General features: G+C 35.3%; 2 protein-coding genes and 2 non-coding genes across 11 annotated transcripts; all 4 read left to right on the plus strand.

The window, feature by feature from the left end:
• Positions 1-3290: 3290 nt before the first annotated feature.
• On the plus strand, positions 3291-3408 carry LOC145569807 (U5 spliceosomal RNA). The gene has a single exon (XR_014096336.1). It is a non-coding gene; the product is annotated as a U5 spliceosomal RNA (small nuclear RNA).
• A 256-nt stretch (positions 3409-3664) lies between these two features.
• LOC145567215 (uncharacterized) lies at positions 3665-8191 on the plus strand. Of its 7 annotated transcripts, none has more exons than XR_014095527.1 (4): positions 3665-5243; positions 5751-6544; positions 6848-6956; positions 7658-8191. XR_014095527.1 is itself a non-coding variant. In XM_081626464.1 (3 exons), the coding sequence occupies exons 2-3, from the start codon at positions 4916-4918 to the stop codon at positions 6470-6472; spliced, it is 1050 nt and encodes a 349-aa protein (XP_081482590.1). In that variant the 5' UTR covers positions 3666-4671; positions 4849-4915; the 3' UTR covers positions 6473-6639. The 7 variants fall into 7 exon arrangements, 3 of the variants coding, with proteins under 3 accessions (XP_081482590.1, XP_081482591.1, XP_081482589.1); XR_014095528.1 differs by having other exon boundaries at positions 6858-6956; XR_014095525.1 differs by lacking the exon at positions 7658-8191 and having other exon boundaries at positions 6848-7123.
• LOC145569805 (U4 spliceosomal RNA) lies at positions 4261-4414 on the plus strand. Its single transcript, XR_014096334.1, has one exon. It is a non-coding gene; the product is annotated as a U4 spliceosomal RNA (small nuclear RNA).
• An 879-nt stretch (positions 8192-9070) lies between the features above and the next one.
• LOC145567216 (uncharacterized) lies at positions 9071-15478 on the plus strand. Of its 2 annotated transcripts, none has more exons than XM_081626467.1 (13): positions 9071-9655; positions 10233-10368; positions 10774-10910; positions 11067-11268; positions 11390-11649; positions 11883-11994; positions 12271-12415; positions 12494-12636; positions 12784-12953; positions 13154-13456; positions 13544-13599; positions 13742-13953; positions 14044-15478. In XM_081626467.1, the coding sequence occupies exons 1-13, from the start codon at positions 9443-9445 to the stop codon at positions 15231-15233; spliced, it is 3279 nt and encodes a 1092-aa protein (XP_081482593.1). In that variant the 5' UTR covers positions 9071-9442; the 3' UTR covers positions 15234-15478. The 2 variants fall into 2 exon arrangements, with proteins under 2 accessions (XP_081482593.1, XP_081482594.1); XM_081626468.1 differs by having other exon boundaries at positions 9072-9655; positions 11390-11628.
• The last annotated feature ends 182 nt before the right edge of the window (positions 15479-15660 follow it).

A 15660-nucleotide genomic window follows, 5' to 3' on the forward strand; every position in this document is an offset into this window, starting at 1 on the left:
TATGCGTGACTAATGATTTGTGTTTGGTCTTGTTTGTTTAACTTTGAATCTTCTCATGTTAATTACATTAATTAATTAATACAACAATATAAAAAATTTGTCGAATTTTTTAGGTATCTTAAGCTATTCAAACTCTCACCAATGAACGATGAATTCATATTATAAACAATTTTATAAATACAAACATTAGACAATGAGCATAATGGAACACGATAGCATTGCCTTTTATTTTACAACACTTACCTTATATTAGGGCTATATACTTGCATTTATTTATTTTTGTTTTACTCATTGCTATTTCATCGACTGTTGTATGGCAATGAGCAATTCCTCTAGCCTCTACGAGTAAGTATTACCTACTATCAGGTACCGGTCCTTCTACCCAATACCACAATATAAAATTATTTTTTTCTTTTTCTTTTTTTCTTTTCCGTTTCCTCTTCATCTTCTTCCTCCCTTAAACCCTTTTCCCATCTCCATGGATAGCTCCCATTGTCGGCCAAACCTTCGCCCACCACACCTTCACCTCCAACAGTAAGAAACCCACCCCACCAGCTACTACCTTGGTCGAAATCCAAAAACACGCAACTACCTCCGTTAAAAATCATTGGAACCCACCCAAAGAACATAACCCAAAAACGAGAGCCACAAACTTATGGCTCTAGCCATTAAAAACGGTGAGTTCTATGTTGGAAATCGTCTGAGTTCGGTCGAAATTAACGACAATAATTATTTGTCGGTGCTCAGTTATTATTAATTTCTATAATGTTATTATTGGTTTGTATACTGTTGTAACACCCCAATTTACTAACCAATAATAACTAAGAATTAAAGGAAAAATAAACAAATTTTAAATAAAATTGCGGAAGCATACACTTAAATCGGAGGTATTACTGCCACACTTGACAACCTGTCAAGTGCTAAGGCTTACAAAATCCCAATAATTATAACCCAATAATCTAAGTGAGCTATTTGTACAACTTTATAAATTAAACTTGTTATAACAAAATATCGAAACACTTGAGCTCCTTTAGCTACGATCATCACTTGATCAATCTGTTACAATCTTGACTGCTCACCATTGAGGACAAATTCCAAAATAGATCGTCGCAGGGCCACCATAAGAAAAAGACATGGCCGCAAACACAAGTAGCACAACAAATCAAACACACACGCGTCCACAAAAAGCTGAGTAATCACCACAGATCAAAATACAAAGAATAATAGAATAATTAATATAATCAACTCAATTAGACAATGTAGTTCGAAACTACATTACACATATATACCTCAAGAGTAAAATAACTCCGTACTCATACATCGATCAAATAACCATTCACGGGTAAATAAACAATATCTCAATAATGGCACGTGTTCCCAAATAATATAACAATTCAAACTCGATTCAATCATAGTATGTCTCAACCCTTATAGGGCAATAAAACTAATACCCAAATATAATTAACTCACAACCCAAAGATAATACTCTGCAATGGTAACCTTTAAACCTCAAAACAATACTCCCTAGAACAACACTAAAAACCCTAACATATTTATATGATCCATCATATACAACAATAATAACAAGACATTAGATCTGATCAAATCATGAAATTATATACATTAATCGTACATATAAGTTAAAGCATATGAACAATAAATCATTCAATAATAATATAAAACAATTATACAAACAACTCTAAAATAGATACGTGCGATTACATATAATAATTAATATGATCAAACAACTTCTATATCAACGAGCGTGATTACGTTGCAAAAACGGCCACTCTAACAACAGTTTAGGGTATACAATCTACCCTCCTTAAAACATGTTTCGTCCTCGAAACTTAAAGCAGAAAAATAATTTACTTGTAAATTTGAGATAAAGTAAACACTAAATTTAACTTTTCTATATAAAATAGATAGATAGAGTACTAAAATATTAGGGGTATTACAACTGTTATTCTTGATTTGTATACTATTATTATAATGTTGAATACTGTTATTGAGAGAAGAGAGACTATATTTTTACAACATGGGTAAGTAATACGGGAAATTACATTTTTACCCACGGTATGGGCCAACGAGCCTGGTAGTGGTCTATCACTACTCTAGCCTCTATTATCATAATCCTCACCATGTGCATCCAAGCCATCAACCACTTTTAACTATTTTTGCTTACACTCACCTATATTTTACTCCACTTACACATTTTTCTTTCATGTTGTAAAATGTAAACTACATGTCTACATTTATGAGTAAAGCAACGAAAACAAAAGTAGTACTCGTACTTAGATGATTCTTTGGGAAGCTTCTAAACCACCATATTTAATTATTTAGTAGGGGTGCCCGTTCGGTTTTCGGTTTGAATTTAATCAAGATCCGATCCAATCCGAAATATAATTCGGTTTTTAATTTTCCAATTCGATTCGATCCGAATTTCTCTCCCGATCCAATTCGAATTAAATTTTGTTATTTGGATCCGATCCAAAAATTCGAATTATAATACATTATTTTTTAGCGCATGATACGAGTATAAAAATAAGGCTTTAATATAAATAAAAGTCTTCAAAATCATGATTAAAATAGTTCAACGTCAAGTCATAAATTAGTTAATACAAAGTCTCCCTAATCTATTTTATGCAGTAGTAAGTATTTGAGCTAAACTTCAAAAAACAAAGATCCAATTAGGGTCAATCCGAAAATCTGGTTTTATGTTTGGATTGGATCCAAATCCGAAAATCCGAATTTTAAAAAAAATCTCAATCCGATCCGATCCGATTTAAAGTTCGAATCCGATCCGAATTGATAATTCGGTTTGGATTGGAATGGATTTCGATTTTTATCCGAATTATGGACACCCCTAATATTTAGTTGACATCGCACATGGTGAAATCTTATGGCTATTTTAAAAGTAAGATAATAAAGATGAAATTGAGTATGGGCAAACTATATTAACACTTGATACAAATTTAGACAAAAAGATAGACGCAAAACATATAATGTAATTATTATGATTGAATTGCAAAATTTGATTAGCATAAAACCATTGAAGGTTTTGAAACAAAACAACAAATTTTAAAGTTTATAGGAGCTAAGCAGTAATGCTCAATTTGTTGTATGTCAGCACACATTTCGTTAACTAAGGGTTTGGATAAAAAGCACTTGTCAATTTTGAAGATGACTAAGGCTGGAATACTATAACCTATCCCACATCGAAGCAGAGAAACCAAAGGCTAATCTAGATTAGTATAAATTGTTACTGGATCACTAAATATTTTTCACGCAGCCACGCAGTGAGCACAAAGCGAACTATTCTTTCGCCTTTTACTAAAGAATACCGTGTGCTCGCTGCATTGAGTGGCATACGTTTATTTTTGGAGGGTGTTCTCAAGATTGAGAGCCCCATCAATTCTAGTTTAATACTTCATAATATGTTAAATCATGCATATAATAAATTACTCAAACCTGGCAAGCATATTGTTCATCTTTGTGTCAATTTTAATCTATTGTTGGGATCTGAAATGAGTTTTGTTTGAGTTGGTCGGGTCAGCGTTTAACCTCTCTAATTTCACTCTTTCAGTCTCTTTAATGGGGAGGGTAAAGATCATTATTAAACGGGATGGTGCTTATTAGGGTGGTATTCATAATAGGGTTCGAATGTGGATTATGGAGATGATAGATGATTAGATGGGGGGACGTAGGTAGTCACATCATGATTTGTAAACTAGGACTAGTTAAGGTATACAGGTAGTTAAATCTAGGTTTTTCAACTTAGATTCTAATAACAAGTGGTGTTGATTAGCTTGGTAGTCATACTCGTCAAAAAGCTTGGTAGTCATAACAAGATTTTTAAATGTGGATTATAAAGATAACAAGTGAGGCTAATTACGTTGAAACAAAGGTTATAAATTTTGATTCTAAAGATGTCATATGAGTCTAATTAGGTAGTAACACCAAAAACTTTAAACACACGATGATAAAAATGATAAGTGGCACTAATTAGATAGGAAGGTAGGTAGATACAACAATGTGTTTTAAATCTGGAAAAGCTAAACTTGCCTTAATTATTGATGAGTAAATTCATAGCTGGGAAGTTTCTGAGTAGAAAAATATTGTATGCACTTGGCAGCAAAAGCGAAAAAATGTGAAGTACTTGTAGAAAGCACATAGTAGTGTTTCTCCCACATCGATCAGAAAACAAAGTCTCCCAAAAATCAAGCACTATAACTTTGAAACCGAGCACAGTTTATATTTATCTTTGCGCTTGGGGCAATGACGCAGCTAGTGAGGTAATAACCGAGGCGCGTCAATTGCTGGTTGAAAACTATTTCCAAACCCCCTCTTCGGCCTGGGCTTGACCTTTGCCGTCGAGAATTTCTGGAAGGGCTCCCTCTCTGAGGGTAAAGCCCTACAATTCCTAGTTCTAGATTTACTTAGAATGATATGATCTATTAATTAATAAATTATTTTACACTTAAATTATGCTGATTGTATTTTGATAGCTGGAAAATGTTATATTTCAAATTAATGAAATTTATTTTACTATATATAACAGAGGAAATATCTGTTGTTACTTTTCTGATGTGGGTTTTGGGAATGCGTTGGCTATTAATTGTTACTCCATATTCAAAAAAATCTGTGCTCTATTTCTGCATCACAATAAAGGTAACCTGTTTGATTATTTTTAAAATTTTATATGAATTGGGCACTTGTAAGAAATCTGAAATAAGATTTCCATTTGTTATGTCTTATTTGTAAAACTTAGCTAAATTTCTGTGTAATATTGAAGGACAGAATGACAATATGTATTAACGCACACAACCTGTTTGATGAAATGCGCAGGTGAAAGTTATTAGTGGAGTTTGAGTTGATTGATTTTTTTCAAAGTTTTTAGGTTTTGAGAATCATCATGGATTTGGGGCACTGTTGTTTAGATGGCAATGCTGATGCTGTTGAGTTCTGTCCCCATGAAGGGTTCCAGAACATTTTAGCTGCTTGTACTTACAACTTACAAGAGGGTGATCAGCCAACTCGATCAGGGAGCATTTCGTTGTTCGATGTTAATGGTAGTAGCCGCAGTCTTAATCGAATTGGTGGTGTTGAAACTGCTGGGATCTTTGATATTAAATGGAATCCGGTAGGAGTTGGCGCGAGTCCTTTGCTTGCTCAAGCCGATGCTGATGGGTGCTTGAGGGTTCATGACCTTGAGTGCTCTTCAGATGGACCAAGTTTTGAAGGTTTGATCATTTCTTTCTCCTTACTGTTTTTGTTAAATGCTGGTCTTTGAATGATTTAAGTCTAATTTACCTTACATATCTAGGAACTTATGATCTTTAGGTAGTGTTCAGATTGACCCAGTGAATTAAATTGTTAGCTCAAACAGTAATATATGAATTCTTGATGTACTTTGAACTTCTGATATCTGCTACATGCCGTGTTTGTTGTGTAGTGTTGGGCTGTTGGCTATGTGCTTGTTACTTTGCTCGAGCTTCTGAGAAAATTAATTTTGAATATTGACATTAACAGACCTGATGAAATATCTTTTTTCTTATCATGTTGAGTTGACAGATTGACATAAACTATACAGAACGTTCCATGATCTTCCTTGTGCAAAGTTTTTCAGAAGATTGCTTTTGTCATTTGCCTAGATGGTTGCTGTTTTTCACATTATTCTTTGCCAATTGTTCAGGTAGAGTTATTTTATAACGCTTATGGTTCTAAAGATCACATTTTTGCTAATGCAGGGGCCTTACTGAAAGAGCGCTGTGGCATTCTGATCAGTCCCTCAATGTGCCTTTGCTTGGATTGGAATAGCTCAGCCACATCACTAGCAGTTGGGCTTTCTGATGGGTCTATTTCTGTTTCATCTCTTGCAGAATCACAACTCACTGAAGATCAACAATGGAAAGCTCATGACTTTGAGGTTTGGGCAGCTACCTTCGATACCCACCACCCAGATATCGTATATACTGGTTCAGATGACTGCAAATTCCTTGGATGGGATTTAAGAGGTGATATTTCAATGCCAGCATTTCAGAACTCAAAGGTTCACAAAATGGGCATTTGTTGTATCGTTAAGAACCCTAATGATCCATATTCTTTGCTTACTGGTTGTTACGATGAACACTTGAGGGTATGGGATGTCAGGTCAACCTCAAAGCCTGTGAATGAAACTTCTATTTGTCTAGGGGGTGGAGTTTGGAGGATTAAGTATCATCCTTTTGTCAAGGACCTTGTTTTAGCAGCTTGTATGCATAATGGATTTGCCATTGTCAAAACAACGAATGAGAGTCTTGAGGTGATCGAGACGTATAACAAACATGGTTCGCTTGCTTATGGAGCCGATTGGCAGAGACGCAAATCAGATCAGGAATGGAAGAGAGAGGATAATGTGGTGGCTACTTGCTCATTTTATGACAAGCTGCTTCGGGTTTGGATCCCTAAGACGACAGACATTCTTGTCTGAGGCTATGGTTCTGAAATTTCTGACTGTATCAAAGATCGAATAATTTAAGTTCTCAAGTTCATCTTAGACTAGGTATGGTTGTTGGGACTAATTATTCTTAGAATGATTTTCTTTATTTTACATCAATGCTTTGTGCCATGATACTTTCTCGTGGTCTTGGAAAGCCTCCCGTTTTATCTGTCATTCACCCTCAAGAATACATATTGGTGGGGACATATTATTGGAAGTTAGTGTTAATTAGGGTTTAATATTCCAAAATTTTCAATCCAAGCGTATTTTTTTAATGTTTATTGCCAAGAAAATCAAAGAAAATTGTATCTGATTGATTGCAATGTGAAGTTGCTCAAATTGATATGAAGATTGAAATGCTCAAAGTTTGATGTAGGAGAGGTTGAAAATTGTACCCAAACTTCAGAAGCAGACAATTTGAGCAACAGGGACCCTTTGAAGGAGAAAGATAATGTTTTTGAGGCTATAACTAAAGGTTAGTTCATATTTCAACAGTCACTACTTTTTATGTACTCAAGACAATTTTAGGTGGGGCTGATAGCACTAAGTTTGTCTTTGCTTCTACTTGTATTTTCTGCTGTTAGAGTGTACATTTTGGATTCTTCATTCAAAATCTTGTTACTCCATGCCATTCCTCCTAGATATAACACTTGCAAACTTACAAATTAGATCCGAAACAAAAAGAATTCAAACGAAACTTCTCGTATCAAGCATTCGAGCCCCTAAAATCAACAATCATAGTTGATACCCTCTTCCTGCTCCAGCCAAAATTGCACTTGCATTTAATCATCTCTGTCTATTTTGCTGGACTGTTTGTCTAGGCTGTTATCAAATTTAGTGCACCTGTTCTTTTGCATGCTTGCAGTATGCAGTATGACTGTTGGTCTCTCAGGCTTTGTTCTTTTCGCCTAAAAATAAATACTTCAGATAAGTGTCAATAAGTTCAGGAAAGATTAGATAATGGCTACTAAGTTCATTTAACAAGAAGAATTCAGGAGAAATTAACGAAGCCTAAAAATTCATCATGCCAGGACTGATGGAGAAACGGTAGAATGGAATAATCTATTAGTTCTAATTACTGTTAAAATCTGACTGCTCTGTTTCACAAACAGGGTGTGCTGTTTGTTTTCTCTTAGTTCTGGTAATAATTCTCTAACTTGGTATTCAACAATATAGATGAAATATATAAGTGAAGGGGACCAAGGACGTTGACGTTGAAGAATTGAGAGTGATGAATCATGAAATTGTGGTCCTCAAAATTTTCACTGTACTGTGAGTTACATTTAGTTCTAACTGCGTAAGCCCTTTGGAATTAATTCCCCCGTACATTGTCTTCTTGAGTGAGTGAGTCTGGCCTTTAAGCAACGGCGTTTTGCAATTACAATTGTAGTTGGCATCGAAGTTATCAACATCATACCCGCACTACACCTTTCTTAGTGGATGTTACCTAACTTAGTTGGAAAGGTCACTAAGGGCCAAGGGCATAGTGAAAACATTTTTTTCCGCAGTCATAATTGCACGGGGATTCACGGAGGTTGCATTTCACAAGTGTTATATCACGTGTTGTGATTGTCGCAATTAAATTTGTAATTCAAGTGTTTTTGAGTACTATTTAGTTTCGGTAGTATCAACAATTGTAACATTTTTTAAATATGAAGTAATGGACTGCAAGGCCACACAAGGTAACATATATATATCTCTAATGGGCGCTGCAGTTCGATCTTGAAACACATGTTATTGAATGACATTTTGTGCTAAGATAAGTTAGATGTTAATTTTTCATTTGTTTTCACCAAATGACCTTTATGTCAATGTAAAAAAATTAACTATATGTAATATATGCCAATTTTAATGTCCTTTGTATTTCAATAAACTACCCAACAAAGAGGGAACTGTATATTTTTTGGAAAATTCATGAGTCAACATCACTTTCTTTATATTCCCTCCTTTTCATTTTAACATAAAGGTTACTCACACAGTAGCATAACTATTTCTATTGGATGCAGTTGATCTTGCTGAGAGCCTGTGACTCTTGTGAGCAAAGCAGATGACAATTATAATAATATTAGGTGAATAAAGGGGGAAAAACAAGAAAATTCCATCAAATATACCAATTCTTAGTTTGAAACTTTGAACTGTGAAGGGAAAACATCGGCTCATACACATGAAAAGTATAACTACAATGCTCACAGATTTATATTTACGAACAGTTAAGTCGTTAACAAGCGGTTTTATTGTTCATGTGTCTTGATATTGGACAATTGGGTATGAATCTATCCCCGCCCAAACTACGAAAGCCATTGATAATATCTCAAACATTTAGAACGATTGTAAGATGGTGACCTATTTGGGGGGGGGGGGGGGGTGTGTATTAAATGTTTTTAGTACATAAGAGTAGTAGTAAATCCTTAAAAAGATAATGACTTTGTTCAATTATAGGAGAAAACAATCGATATGCAAATACATACAAACTTCATTTTCAGTGCTCAAGAGCTGTGACTCACAGTAGTTGCTTCCTTGCTGTCTATTTCTATTTCATTTGTTTTTCTCTCTTTCTCTTATCCCTAAATTATATACTGGGCTTGAGAACTGCCACTGGGCTTGATAACTGCCACTGTGATGTGCATTTTATCAGAAAAACATATCACCCACTCTCTAAAATTTGCTTCCTTATTTATTTTATAAATAATTTTTTTGTATTTTCTTCCATTTCTAATAATCAATTCTCTGTCATTTAATGTCTCCATCTTACTCTATCTGCCACATGTTCATTTTCCCTCTTTTATCTCACCAATCATCACACCCAAAATATGCTCAGCTAATCAACTCCATGCAAAAGCCTAACATAAACTGTCTACAAATTTCACACAGTTGCTACTTTCTAAGCTCTTTTTGATACTAATTATGTCATTATTTCACAAAAAATAAACCTTTTTTAAGCATATTTTTTTATTTTAGAAAATGGGTTTGAGGAGAATTCCATGGGGAGGTCTTTTACTGTGTTGGGTATTCAGCATTTTGTGCTTTAAAGCTGTATGTGATGTACCAGAGTATACTGTAAAGTTCTTGCAGGGTCCCCCTCAGTTCTCTCGTCTGAACTCAGCTGCATTTTCTTTTGAAGCTTTACTAGCAAACACAACACAAACTTGCTCTAACTGTAGCTTCAATTGCAAGGTCTGCTTATTTGTATTTCTATAGTACATTGTCAAAAGATTTGTTTTAATTTTTTTTCAGAATTTAAGCTGTTTTGATAGGTTACTGTAGTTCTGTGAGACCTTAGTCTATTAGAATTACCTGTTTAACAGGTCGGTACGGATCAAGCTTTGGGTATTATTATCTCTCATAGACTTCTCTATAATGTTGCATGCATAAGATTTGAAATATATAATTATGAATATTGAACTTTTCAATCAATTGTGTAGAAAACTTACATGACTTTACAAACTTCATGTAGAAAAGTTTTCTGTTGTTGCATATTCTGTTACCATGAATATAGGAGAACCAAAATAGAAGTCAATTTTTTTACAGTCTTGGGGACTGGTACTTGATCCCGTCGCCATCTATGTCATATTCCCTATGAGAATCTACACCAATAAAAAGGGGGGAGAATCAAAAGAAAACAGATGAGACCATGGGATTTATTAAAATTTTCTTTTATGTTTAGACCAATTGACGTGCATTAATTATAGAGTTTCTGGTTTAGATAGAAGAAAGTGCTAATTAAATCGATATTCTTGGAAAATTTCTGCAGTTAAATGATGCTATTTCCTCAGATTGTGGGGGAAGGAATGTTTCTTTTGTGGGCTTGCAGGATGGAAATCATAGCTTGCAGGTCTGCACCAATGCATCCCAAGGAGTTGGCTGTGCTAGTTATAACTGGACTATTGGTAAATTATTAAAAAGTTCTCTTTTCCCTTGTTGCTTGGAACCTTGAGTTAAATAGTTAATGGATTAGCATGTAATTTTGCCATGACGAAAAGTAATATCTACCTATCCTTGCTATTTTGTTTACCCACAATAAATTTTAGCAAAAGATGATGTTGATGAACAAAATTGAAGTTTGTTAATTGATAAAATGTGCTAGGACTTGGGGTCTTAGGGTTAGTTCCATAATATTCGTAGTATCATTTATTCATTTTATTGCATATACAGATATACTCCTGCAAGTATAAAGTGCTTGCATGATTGAAATAGGGGTTCATTTAGGATCATGATAATTCCGAAGAATTTTGAGTCCCAAGCTGAATTCCTATATCTGATTTCTGGTTTTTGGCATTTTGTGTTTTTTGTAGACACAATTCACCCTACAGCATACATTTCAGCTTCGACATCTTTCACAAGCGCTCCCAATTTCACTGCATATGTTTCCTTCAGTGAACCATGTAATGGTGGAGGTGGCTTTAGGTGCTTATCTGTCAATGCCTGCGACGTGAGTAGTTGGTCAGCTTATATATAGTTGTAACAATGCATCAAAAACTTGTGTCTTCAGTCTTCACTATGCCTCACCTTATGAATATTGTAACATGTAGTAGCCTACAAAGTTTTAATTAAGAATTTCACTGATATATGATATCTTCTGTCACAGCTTCTTGTGTATGGTTCTGGACAAGTTATACCAAATACACTTCAAACTATCCAGCCAAACCTCAAATATTCAGTAGTTGTCAGTTTACCTTATAAAGTTCAATATGGAAGGTCAATACTTGTTATGGATAAAGGATTCTGCACTGATATGGCAGGAAATCGTTTCATCCGACCAATAAATTCAAGTCTTACTGTACATTTTGGTGAGTATGTAAATCAAGAGCTTCTTCTTTCTTTTTTTTTTTCCTCGTGATATTCCCAATTTAGTTCCAGAAATTCATGAAATGTCTGTTGTTTTATATGTATGTTTGCTTGTTAATGCAGATAGAAGAAGTGTCTCTGTTAGCCTAAGAACCCATGTTCCTGAAAAGCTAATTCAGCTTGGCGGTGACACTAGAACTGTGCAGGCAACTAACAGTTTCAAGAATCTCAAGGTCTATCTTTATTTTACAGAGCCTGTCTTAAATACCTCAACAGAAATTTTGAGTTCAATCAAGACAACAGAGGGGACACTTCGCCCAATAAATGGAAGTAGCCTTGCCAATAGAAGATTTGGATATATGGTTAGTGGGAAATGGAATTCAGTAAGATTATATCTCTGCATAGTTTCTTGCATTTGATGTTACTTAGACTTGGATACTCTTATTAGTCAGACTCCAGTTTGTTTTAATAATTTTTCAATATATTTGGTGCTAAATGGGGTGTCAAGTGCCCATACCCGTGTTGGACTGTCAAGGATCTGACATTGATACTTAAGCTGAAATAAAGAGTTTAACATACCTGAGGCTCTCTTTTCTTCTGTTATTTCTGTTTGCAGATTGAAAATATACCAGACATTACCATTGTCACAGTAAGCCTTAACTCAAGTCGTGTCCTCAGTAGACAGGGTTCTCCTGTTTCTTCAGTGGCTCCTGCTACATTTTTATATGGTAATCTGAATATTTTTTTTATTAAATTGATATCCTCTATTCTACTTATTACTCCATGCATCCCATACTTATATTCTCACTTCTAAGAGGAATGAAAAGTAAGAGAACTGTATAATTTTGACTCTATTGGGACATCCCAAGATGGAAAGCATGAAGTTATATATTTTCATTTTTTTTTTTGACACTTGAGATAATTTGGTGACAATTATTGTGTGTTGACTAAGAATATTTCATGTCTGTTATTTTCACTGAAAGAATGTTGTGTATCATTTCTAGACACAAAGAGGCCAGCAGTGAGGTTGAGCACAACATCTAAAATGAAAACAAAAGATAGTAGTATTACAGTGTCAATTAAGTTCCTGAAGCCAGTGTTCAATTTCAATTCTAGCCACATTTCTGTTTCCGGAGGTCACCTAGAGAGGCAAGTATATCAATTATCTTAGAAAATATTTGTATCTGGATTTCCTGCAACTTCATCTAAATTATTTCCAATCCACAGCTTCGAAGAACTGACTCGGAATGTGTACGTTGCATTTTTACAAGTCTATGAGGGCATCATGTCTATCAGCATTCCTGAAAATATGACTGCAGATGTTGCAGGGAATCCAAATTTGGCTTCTAATGTTTTACTAGTGAGGCACTGTAAGGATATTTACTTAACTTTCTATTGTTGGTATTAGTCTGGCTTTATTTTCTTTATTTTTTTGGTATGGTTTTCTTATTCATTTTTTCCATGATAACTCTAATGCCTCTATAGATTATGATGGTTATGTCAAATATCTTTTGCAGATTCTTTGCCTATGATATCAACCGTCTTTTGCATAATCGTTACAGCACTGTTCGTGGCAACATGTTTGGTGGCTGGTCTACTGACTATATCCACAGCAAGCCTACAGTCTGCTGGGGCATTTCCAAGATCATCATCCTCACTGACTTCTGACCCTACTAAGAATCTCTTTGTACGAAAAACTGACCTCTTTGCAAGTTTTTATACTGCTATGAGAACATATTTACAAACTTGATAATTAAATTGTTTTCCCTCTGTAGTCTAATACTTTGTATTATGGCTACCAGTCTTAAGATCCCAAAGAAACTAAACCTGGATGATAGAATTTTTGTGCTGCCAATACTAAAAATAGTACCTCTTTCTATGATGCAGAGAATAGCTTGTTACATTCAAGTATTTGCTTTTTCAAGGTGGCTAGCGGTCACTCTGCCTGTGGAGTATTATGAATTCACTCGAGGCATACAGTGGAGTGTTCCCTACCTTTGTCTTCCATGGGATAGCGACCATTCTCAGCCCATGTTTTTCACTCCAAATACCTCCTTAAGTTCACATTTATTTAAAAATGGACTTAGCAGCATTGCCCAAATAGTTCAATCTGAGAAAGGCAGCCTTAATAAAGCTGGAGTAATTTACGGTGCTCCACTGACTGCAATGGAGTACAGGTCATTCTTTGAGGTTCGTAAAAGTATTTTGTTTCCTCTAACCTGGTTCTTTCCTCGTTCTCCTTTTTTTTCTGAACACGTAGTCTTTCTATGCTTCCAGAGCCAAAATATTATCCCAGAAGCAGAATACATAACACGCTCTGACAGTTTATCCAGGTAACCCTTTATGTTTTAAGGGTAATAAGCTCCACAAAAAATTGAAACTCCATATGCTTTAAGGATATCAGAGAATTTTCCTGCCTTGTACTGTCTTTGCTTTAAGGGTAATAACTTTCTATTTTTGATGTTTATGGTTTAGATGGAAGGATTTTGAGAGAACTATGTTCTGGTTAGCTGTAATCGGTGGCAGCTTGATTCTACTTCATTTTTTCCTTCTCTTAGTACTAAAACTCAGGAGAAATTATTCAAGAATGAAGACTTATGGTGCTCTTGTTTTACCGCGATTTGAGATATTCCTTACAATTCTAGCTGTACCTTGCATCTGTTATGCTTCAGCTGCCTTAATCAAAGGTGAGTCCTTAACTTTCTTTGTTCTCTTGAACTTGCTGTTTCAATTTGATTTTAAACCTTTTAATACTCTTGTTACATTCTTGATTACAGGGAAAACAACTTCAGGGACCATAATTGGTGTTCTGCTGCTAATTCTCATGTCATCTTTCCAATTAGCCTTGTTTGTCTTCCTCTCATATGGGATCACATTGGGTTGGTTACTTCAGTACAAGGAAGTCCATCAAGTAGGCCGAAAATATCATTGGTATCAAGAACTTGTACGAGTTACTCTAGGTCCAGGTAAAAGGGGCCAATGGACGTGGAAAACTCCTGAAAATTCCATATACTTGGTCAAGTATGGTCCTTTATTTGAAGATCTTCGAGGCCCACCAAAGTACATGCTCTCAATGATCACTGGTGGAAGTCACATGCCTGTGGACCGAATTATTGCCTCTGAAGACGAGACTGAAGATGCTGAGGCACCCTTCATTCAAAAAGTGTTTGGCATCCTGAGACTTTACTACACCTTCCTCGAATCCATTAGGCGGTTCCTGCTAGGAGTTTTAGCTGGTTTATACTCAGAAAGATCATCCTCTAAGGCTCCTACTACTATCTTGCTATGCATTACATCTTTCCAGCTTTTCTTCCTAGTTCTTAAGAAGCCTTACATCAAGAAAAAGGTGCAACTAGTTGAAATCATATCTATTGCTTGTGAATTGGGCATGTTTGCAGCTTGCTTGGCTCTAGTGGACCGGGATTTCTCTACCGAAGCTGAGAGAGGAATTGGCATATTCATGCTTTCTCTCTTTTTATTCGGCTTCCTTGCTTTAATGATAAACGAGTGGTATGCTTTATATAAGCAAATACGAAAGCTTGACACTTCAAAGAGATCGTTCCTAGTGGGCCTAAGAACTGCTTTTGTTGGGTTCTTTCTGCTCTTTCTTCCTGAGAAACTGATAGAAAACATTGACAAGTGGCTGCCAGAGGACAAAGCAGAGCGACATAACGGAGAAATCAGTAGGCTGAATTCAACAGTAGCTGGAAGTAACAGAAGCTCGAGGAGTAGGAGCTCAAGCACAACTGATAAGCCATGGTTGAAACAACTGAGAGAAATGGCTAAGGCCAGTTTTAAAGACGGAAGTTGGAATAATGGAAATGATCCTTCAAGCAGTAATTCCAAATGGAGTGGGTTTTGGGGTGGGAAGAGCGGAAGTTCATCATCAAAGACTCCATCGGCTGATCTTAAGTCTAGGCCAAAGAGTTTGTACAAAGATTTGGAAGCCATTTTTGCATCTAAGTAAGATTTTACAGTATATTTTCTTTTTAATATACTGTCAATGTTACCCTAAAGTGGATGTTTATGAATGTTGGGCAACACAGTTAGTATGTAGAGGGTTTATAAAGTTTGTCAAGCATGAGGCATGGAACTGAAATAATTTTTTTGATAATTGTATCCCTTTGACACTCTTTACTAATGTTGATGTTTTTGAGAAATGAGAGGGAGAGAGGCGAAAATTTTACACCAATTGTGAATATTTTTCTACCATATATTTTCGTAGGCAATTTGATTTGTAAGTATGTAATATGTTGTATATGTAGATTTGATTTGATTCTGAAAAAAAAAAAAAAAAAATCAAATTCTCTGAACAAACACATTTGGACTTGGCTCGGCCATTCCGAGAGCTACACCTACTTTGATGTAGTATATACATCCTCAACTCTTGGCAC

Source organism: Chenopodium album, chromosome 11, assembly GCF_948465745.1.
Source record: "Chenopodium album chromosome 11, dcCheAlbu1.1, whole genome shotgun sequence".
NCBI lineage: Eukaryota > Viridiplantae > Streptophyta > Magnoliopsida > Caryophyllales > Amaranthaceae > Chenopodium > Chenopodium album.